The sequence below is a fragment of the Eublepharis macularius genome, chromosome 12, assembly GCF_028583425.1.
Source record: "Eublepharis macularius isolate TG4126 chromosome 12, MPM_Emac_v1.0, whole genome shotgun sequence".
Lineage (NCBI taxonomy): Eukaryota > Metazoa > Chordata > Lepidosauria > Squamata > Eublepharidae > Eublepharis > Eublepharis macularius.
The window spans coordinates 58,969,825-58,978,320 of record NC_072801.1 but is presented as its reverse complement, the minus strand read 5'-3'; the positions used below and the strand labels follow the sequence as shown (position 1 = coordinate 58,978,320).

General features: G+C 48.0%; 1 protein-coding gene across 1 annotated transcript; it reads right to left on the bottom strand.

The window, feature by feature from the left end:
• Positions 1-759: 759 nt before the first annotated feature.
• Positions 760-8,160, bottom strand: LOC129338294 (galanin peptides-like). Its single transcript, XM_054992390.1, has 5 exons — positions 8,080-8,160; positions 5,404-5,458; positions 1,858-1,950; positions 1,689-1,766; positions 760-818 (listed from the first exon to the last, which is right to left on the bottom strand). The coding sequence occupies exons 1-5, from the start codon at positions 8,158-8,160 to the stop codon at positions 760-762; spliced, it is 366 nt and encodes a 121-aa protein (XP_054848365.1).
• Positions 8,161-8,496: the final 336 nt, after the last annotated feature.

The following is an 8,496-nucleotide window of genomic DNA, read 5'->3' as shown; positions in this document are numbered from 1 at the left end:
GACGAGAGAGCGCCAGAGGCAAGGGAAGGCTGCTCCTGGGAGTGAGCTGCTCTTTAGCTAAGCTAGGCACCCTGCGACTCTTGTCTGCAACCAGGGATCCACCTTCAGCTCAAGCATGTAATATAGGACCCACTGCTTAATTGTTCACTGTAGCTGGGTATCTATTTAGATATTTGGGACTTAAAGCGACTTACACCATCATTCTCCATTCCTCCATTTTACCCTAACAACAACCTCTCTTTGAAAGAGCTGTCCCCAGATCATCCAGCGAGCTTCCATGGCAAAGGGCGAAATCGAACCCGGCTCTCCCAAATCCTGTTCTGACGCTAACGGCTACACCACATTGGCATGGTGCAACCTACTTTGGGTCAGACTCTGCTGTGGAATTTTTTACTTTGCTTAATTTATTTACTTCTGTTATACCCCACTTTTCTCCCCAAAGCAGCTTACGTTGTTCTCTTCTCCTCCATTCTGTCCTCACAACAATCCAGTGAGGTGGGTTAGCCGGATTTGTGACTGGCCCAAAGTCACTCGGCATGCTTACGTGGCAGGGTGGGGATTCGAACCTGGGTCTCCCCGATCCTAGTCCGACAAGACGGAGGCCCCAGTTTGTGGCACAGACGACAGAGCATATTGACAAGGGTTTGTGTCAGAATAACAATTCCATGGTTGATTGGGAGATGGGAGGACAGAGAAAGAGAAATGGGGCAGGGGCTGTGGCACTAGCAGGCAGCTCTGGAGGTCATCGCATAGGAGAGACTACTGTTGAATGGATTCTTCCACCAGTGGGAGAGGCAGGTGGGAAACAGTTCCTTGGCCTGTGAAAGAAAATTGGGTTGGGGGGGGGGGGAGGAAGGAAGGAATGAGTTGTCAGGATCTCAGCAGGACCCCCATTTCCTCACATAGGAATCCCTGGCTCCCAGAATCTTTTGCTCTAACATATCTGAAGCGCATACCGTGCTCACAGCAGCTCCACTGAAACTTTCCTTTCTTATGCAATCGCGGTCTGCATACGCACTTTTTGCAAGCAGTGACCCACTCCAGAATTGGGGGGAGATTTGAAAGCCCAAATACACATTGTTTGTGGACATGCAGAAAGGCAGGTTTTAATTAAGAAAGCCCTGATAAAAGATTGCGAAAGAATGGAGGGCCAGCAGCCCAGACAGAGGCGACTACAATACATTTATCCAAACTGCCATTGATGCCCCGACCTAGATGGCCCAGGCTAGCCTGATGATCTCACGAGATCTTTGAAGCCAAGCAGGGCGGGTCCTGAGTAATACTCAGATGGGAGACCACCAAGGAAGTCCAGGGCCACCATGCAGAGGCGGGCGTTGGCAAACCACCTCTGCTCATCTGTTGTCTTGAAAATCCTACGGGGTTGCCATACGCCAGTTGCAACTTCACAGCACTTTACACACACAAATTGCCATTTATACCAGTGATGGGTATCACTGGGAAGTTAGTTCTCATTTTGAGAGGCACTAACTTTGCAGCAAAAGAAGAAGCAGATTCCTAACAGGGAGGATGCATGGGGCCGTACAAACTATTGGGGCAGCTTGCCGTGAAAATGTCCTGGTGCAAACACGCCCTAATAATCTACACCCCTCCCAGTTCAGAAGTCGGTTTCTCAGGCCATGAGCCCCTCTCCCTATTCTCTTCCCACAGAACCTGGCAAAAGTCCTCACCTCGAAGGTGCAGGAAAGAGAGAAAATCCATCAGGGTTTGGAGGGTGCTGTCTTCGGCAGGGCGAGCAGCAGCTGCGGCTGCAAGAGGAGAGAAATGAAATTGAAGGGCAGAGAGGACGTAACGGAGCAGGCAAGTTTTGAGGAGAGGGGGTCAAGAGGGAGTGCTCACCAAAGGAATCCTGCCCTAATGAATACAAGTCCTCCATAGCTTCTCGCTTACCAGCTAGGCCTCCTTTATCTGTCAGCGTCTGGTGGGCATCTGCTTTGGGAATTGGAAGGGAAGAAAAAGCTGGATTAAACCAGGCTTAGAAAGAGCTGCTCGTCTGGAATCCTGGGCACATTAAGAATAACCCTTCCCCCCAGTAAGGAAAACGTTTGTACACTGTACAAAAGGGGAGGTCATTGTCCTCCGTTTGTCCCGATTTGCCTGCTGGGGGTATCTTTGAAATATTTTATAAGCACTACAAGTGCTGACATCCTCCAGGGTTCAGTCCCTTTTTATGTCTCTAGAAGTTAAAAACTTCAAAGTGTATGTAGGGGGAGAGTGTATCTTGTTTTTGGTCCACATGTAGGCACATGCACACAAAAGAGGGTCAGAGCAGGCCCTGATGTGATGCTGGTTGGGAAACTCTGAACAGATCTTATGATGCCTTTTTAAACCTTATTGTCCTGCAGCAAGAGACTCCCTTTCCCCACCCCTATACCTTTCCCACAACCTCACAAAGGCCCGTGGAGCTGCCACTTGGCCATCTAGAAGGAAAAACAGATAGCCAACCAGTTTAGTTTCCCCAGTGGGACTAACAGCTCCAGGGGGTTGATTGAGGTTAAACTCCCCTCCCTCATGCCATGGCCCCGATCCAAATTCCACCCCCCAGCTGCTATTTATTAATTAGGAGACCCACTCAAGAGACGCATTCATGGATCTCCCAGCACTTTGCTGAACACGCCCCACCCCCAGAGCGCCAAACCGTATACAGCCTGCTATTTATTTATTTATCTACTTCATTTATACCTTGCCTTTCTCCCCAAAGGGGACCCAGAGTGACTTACATCATTCTCCTCTCCTCTCTTTTATCCTCACAACAACCTTTTTAAAAAATTATTTATTCCCCACTTTTCGTCCCAATGGGGAACCAAGGTGGCTTACATAATTCTCCTTTCCTTCATTTTATCCGCACAACAACCCTATGAAGTAGATTAAGCTGAGAGAGTGTGAGTGGCCCAAGGTTACCCAGCAAGCTTCCATGGCAGAGAGAGGATTCGAACCTGGGTCTCCCAGATCCTAATCCAACACTCTAGCCACTATGCTGCACTGAATCTCATTGTCAACTTTTTGATCAGTTGATAACATATTTCAGAACAATCCTGGTCAAAGGCTAGTGAGTAAATTGATCCTCCAAGCAATGACCTTTGAAAATGTGCAATATCAGAGCTCAAGATTATTTTTGGCAAGAGAATTGGGGTGATGACCAACAGACCCCTGCCAAACATTAAAGAGGAGGGCTGGAGCCCACCTCTGAAATCAAAAGAGCTGTTTTGTAAAGGCCAAGCTTTTAGAAACAGCAAAAAGCAACACAGAGGCTTTCAAAAACTGGTTCAAGGTATATTTCATAGAAACACAAAGGTTTCATTTTATCACTCAACCTATTCCAAAATTGCTGTGAATATTATTTAGCATTAGGGGTGTGCACTAGTGAAATATTTGGAATAACCTGAAACCCGAAGTGGCAAGCCGCTTCAGATTCGGGTTATTGGAATTGCTTCAGTATGCTTCGTAATTATTCGGAGCATACCGAAGTGAGGAGGGAAACTATCACCAAGCCCCCCAGCCCCCCACTGAGCCCCCTTCCCCCAACTCCAACCCCACTTACCTGTCCCAAAGGCAGGAGTCGGCTCCTCTGCAGCAGGGAAGGCCGGAGCAGGTGCCTCCATGGCAGCCAGCAGGGCAGCGGCGAAGGCCGGAACCGGCACCTCCACCACTCATGCCGCCGCTTCCGCCTCCACAGTGGACAGCTGGGCAGCAGGGAAGGCCACAGCCAGCGCCTCCATCACGGGGAAGGCCGCAGCCACAGCCTCTGCCACCTGCACCACCACCACCAGGATGTCCAAGGTAAGTGGTGTGGTGTAGGAGGGAGCCTTTAAATAAGCCCCGAAGTGACCCAAAGCAATCTGGATCACTTCAAGAAGCTTTGATTTGGTATTTCCGAATCGGGGCCATTATACTGGCCCTGATTTGGAAATACCGAATCTTTACTAATCAGGCCTGATTCGGGTTTTTCCCCCAAATTGGGAACCTGAAGCGCACACCCCTATTTAGCATCTATACAACACTATACTACAGTATGCTTTGTGAACCCTACGTATCCTCCAGAATTTTACAGATGAAGACACTGAGATGCTTGCAACATCTCCCCCATGCCCTTCCCCTCCCCCATGAACACTGAGAGCCAGTTTGGTGTAGTGGCTAAGAGCGCAGGACTCTAATCTGGAGAACCAGGTTTGATTCCTCACTCTTCCACTTGAAGCCAGCTGGGTGACCTTGGGCCAGTCACAGCATCTCGGAGCTCTCTCAGCCCCACCCACCTCACAGGGTGTTTTGTTGTGGGGATAATAGTAACATACTTTGTAAACCACTCTGAGTGGGTGTTAAGTCATCCTGAAGGGCGGTATATAAATCGAATGTTATTAAAGCCTCTTTTCTATTGACTATGTTCCTTTATTTCAGCTCTGCTTTAATAGACCAAAAGCCTATTTGGTTTTTAGGTCCAAAACACACCAGTACAGCATTCCTACAACCAGCAATTCAAGATGAGCCTTGCCAGTAAGTGAGGCTCTGCATTGCATGGTGCCTTAATGTAATGTTCATGCATGCTCATTGGAGATAAGATGCAGCTACTCCCCCATTCAGAGATTTAACTTCTAGGATCCCTGGAGAGGGAGATGAACCCTGAAGAACGACGTCCTTAGGAACTCACACTAACAAAGTGTGTCCCAGTCAAATGCTGTCCTTTTTCTTGGGGAACACTTGGGGATTCCAGAAAAAAAGACACTGTCCTTGGTAAATAGGAACAGTTGGAGATAGGCTAATATCTCAGGAATAGCCGCATGTCCGTCTAATGTTATTATCCCCATATTACAGGGTGGGAGGCTGAGGCCAAAGTTTTTGTAGCTTGTTTAAGACCGCCTAGTTAGTTCATGGACATTGAACCAGGAATTGCCCTGACTCTGCCTTAAACAAACAATAATGGGGCATAACTATACTGTGATCTTAATCTCTCTTTGGTATCCTTACTGAAGTGGTGACTGTCTGGACTGTCTGTAATAAGCTTGGTTTTTAAAAGGGGGAGACTCTTTCCTGGTGATTTATGGAAGAACAGTTATTGAGAGAATTCAAGATGGTATGATAGAGGCCTGGCTAATTTTGGCATACACGTTTGTTTCTTTTTACCTATCTCTGCCCAAACAGACTTTGCAAGTTTCTGAACCCTGCGAAGCCTACTGAACACACTAACAAAGAGTCCTGTGGTCTTTATTGCAGCATAAGCTTTCTTGAGCCAAAATGTATCATCAATCTCTAATGATGAGACCTGGCCTTCCATTCCCCCTTCCATGTTCTGGTAGCCGACTGCTTACCAAGATCCCCTCCTATACACCTCGGCCACATCTGTCCATCTTTCCCACCCCAACCAAATACTTTTGGACGGAATTGACTTACGAGGGCCCAGCAAGTATCCAGCGCTGTTCAGAGTCCAGCCACGTTTATCCTTGGGCTACAGGAGCAAGAGGCAAGGAAAGTCCCATGAGATTAGTCCCATCCTGTCCTAGTCTCATGAAAAGGATGGAGGGGAATCGCAGGCAACATCCCTGGTCATGTGGATGTCTGTCCATAACAACATCAGTCTATGCCACCCCAGCCCACCTACCCCCAAATACAGGCAAGGTCAATTGTAGCAGACTGACTAGTTTGGGGAAACAAACTAAGGTCACCAGCTTCTGAACCAGCCCCTGTAGCTGTTTTCTGAACAGCAAGCTCTCCAAAAGCAGCCAAGAACACTCAAAGCCTATTTTCGGCATAACTATTTGGCAACCTAAACTAACCAAGAAAGTGGAAGAGTGCAAACTTTGCATGCAGGTCCAGTCAGTGAAAGGGGATGGGTGCTGGCTCCTTGGCATCTGCAGTTAAAAGGACCAGGCAGTAGGTGACGTGGAAGACCTCTACCTTGATCCTGGAGAGCCACTGCTAGTCTGAGTAGACAATACTGGCCTTGACAGATCGGTGGTGTGATTCAGTATAAGGTAGATTCAAAGGATCAGGTAACTGATGATGGGAAAGACCTCCTTATGCCTGAGATCTACTGCTGGTCAGACTGGATTAGACTGAACAATAGTCTCACTATGCGTAAAGCGGCTTCATATTTTCACACAACTGTGTAAAACTAAGGCAGGTCCTCATGGATTAAAGGAAACGGAAAGTTCACAACACAGATTGAACAATACTTCTTAGTATTGCTAGAATACTATCCCCTAAGTGAAAGCATTTAATGTCAATTCTCAGATGAAATTTGAACAAGAGCGGGATATTAGGTTCATAATTCATGCTCTAATATTATGCTAGTTTTTTAATCCAGAGCAAAGGGTGGAGGGAGAATCAGGATTTGCACAGTATCACATCAAATGAGAATTTAAAAAATGACCTCTGATCCTGCAAGAGGAAGGGGAGAGGAACTGAGTGATGGAGCCATCTGAGCTCAGCTTCTGGACCGCCCCCCACCAGTGAAGGGGAGATGAAATTAACAGACCCTCTGAGGAGCATCTTTACCTGCTCTGTCTTTTTAAACTATGCTTCCCGGCTAGCATTGCATCTCCTTACACTTGAGCATCCTCGTGTAAGAGGTCTTGTGTAGAGAGACCCAGGTATTGAAATTCAGAAGGGAATCCAATGTCTGGCATCCAAGATCAGCAGAATAGGAGTGTTGCCCAGTTCCACAACCCAACAGACTCCTGGTCCATTCGTTCCAGTAGATGGGAGATGGCTCATATCCATGGTGAACTCATGAAGTTGCCTTATACCAAGACAAACTATTGGTCTATGAACATCGGTGTTGTCTACTCTGACAGACAGTGGCTCTCCAGAGTCTCGGGTGGAGATCTTTCACATCATCTACTATTTGAGATCCTTTACCTGGAGGTGTTGGATATTGAACCTGGGGCCTTCACCATGCAAGGCAAATGCTCTACCACTGAGCCACAGCCCCACCTCAAATTGCAGTCTGGGGCAATCGCTTGTCTCATGGATGGGAAAAGCAACTAGAGAGAGTGGAGTGTCACTCCTTCCCACTCCTTTCAGATTCTCTTAGGCACTTAAAGGAACATGTAGTCCAGACTTTTTCTTAAGCATGGAAAATAGACTTGTCAGCAGACTGGGGAAAAACTAAGATCTGGCCTAGGCCGCTTCTACACGTCTTCTCCCCCTCCCGAAAAATGGTGCAAAACTTACGGAATGACGTGACTTCATGGCGCGATTTCCCAACATGACTTTGCTTCATGATGCGATAACATCAGAAAACGCGCCACGAAGCAAATTCATGATGGAAAATCGCGCTATGAAGGTGCGCCGTTCTGTAAGTTTTGCACCATTTTTCGGGGGGGGGGGATGTGGAAACGGCCCTACCCTTGTGTCTTTAACCACAGCTTAGCTTGTGGAAATCAGCAGGGAGGACTTTGCATTGTGCAAAGGTGCACAGGGTCACCTCCAAATGTCTGCATATTGAGTTGCTGATAAACACACAGCAGCCAGGGGGAAAGTTAGCAGCTTGAGGCAAGAGGCATTTACAGGAGTTGATGTGCACATTTTTTGCCCTGCCCGTGAATCCATTTGCTTTCAATGGTTACCTCCTTTGAATTTGTTACTAAAGACTCCTCCGACTTCTGTCCCAGTGAACTTAACTCCCTCTCCTCCCCTTGCTCTCTTTATCATTTTCCACGCACATACAAAATGGTGGCAGGGATTCCCCACCTTCCTGACTTTGAGGCCTATGTAACCTCGTAAAGATGCATGACATAAAAGATCAAGGGGTGTGCAAAAAATCTTGAAGGATCCCAGAAAGGTTTTAGGGCCTGGTATTACATGGCACCTGCCAAGGCCCACTGCCCACTCCTGGAAACTCCTAGTCCGTCCACTGCTTCTCCCCGCAGAGGCTGCCTGCCCTCTCTGACAAGAGCGGGGAGAAGGAGTAACCAGCCCCCTCCCCCCCCCCCCCCGGTGCCTCTGGGTGGCAGTGAGAACTAGGCCTGGAGGGCGATGGGAAGCAGGAGAATTCCCTTCATCCTTCCCCTGACGAAGGAAGAGGGACAATATAAAATCAAGGTCAGAGGAGCTGGTCTAACTCACCACAAGAGCGATTCCAAAGCATTCCCCAAGGAGGCCACAGAGGAGCAAAGAAAGACACAACATGGACCGAGAATGCCACATCTGAGAGAGAGAGGGAGAGGAGAAACTGAGGGAAACAAACCATTTTGGGGGCTCACCAGTCAATCCTATACACACTTTCTAGGTAGCAAGTCCCACTAAACTCAGTCAGGAGGATTGACAGCATTCCTCCATCCCAGGGCCTACGATAAAGAACTATCGTTTTATCCCACCGTCATCTCCAGACAAGCCAGTTTTGCAAGGTTTTTTTTAAAAGCACAAGAGAATCCTGCACGACCTGTATGACCACAGACAATAGCAGAGTGAACATGTGCACCAAGGCCAGCAATGCCTCCGGGATGCATCTTCAACTCTCTGAAAGAGACTGCTGTCCCGCCT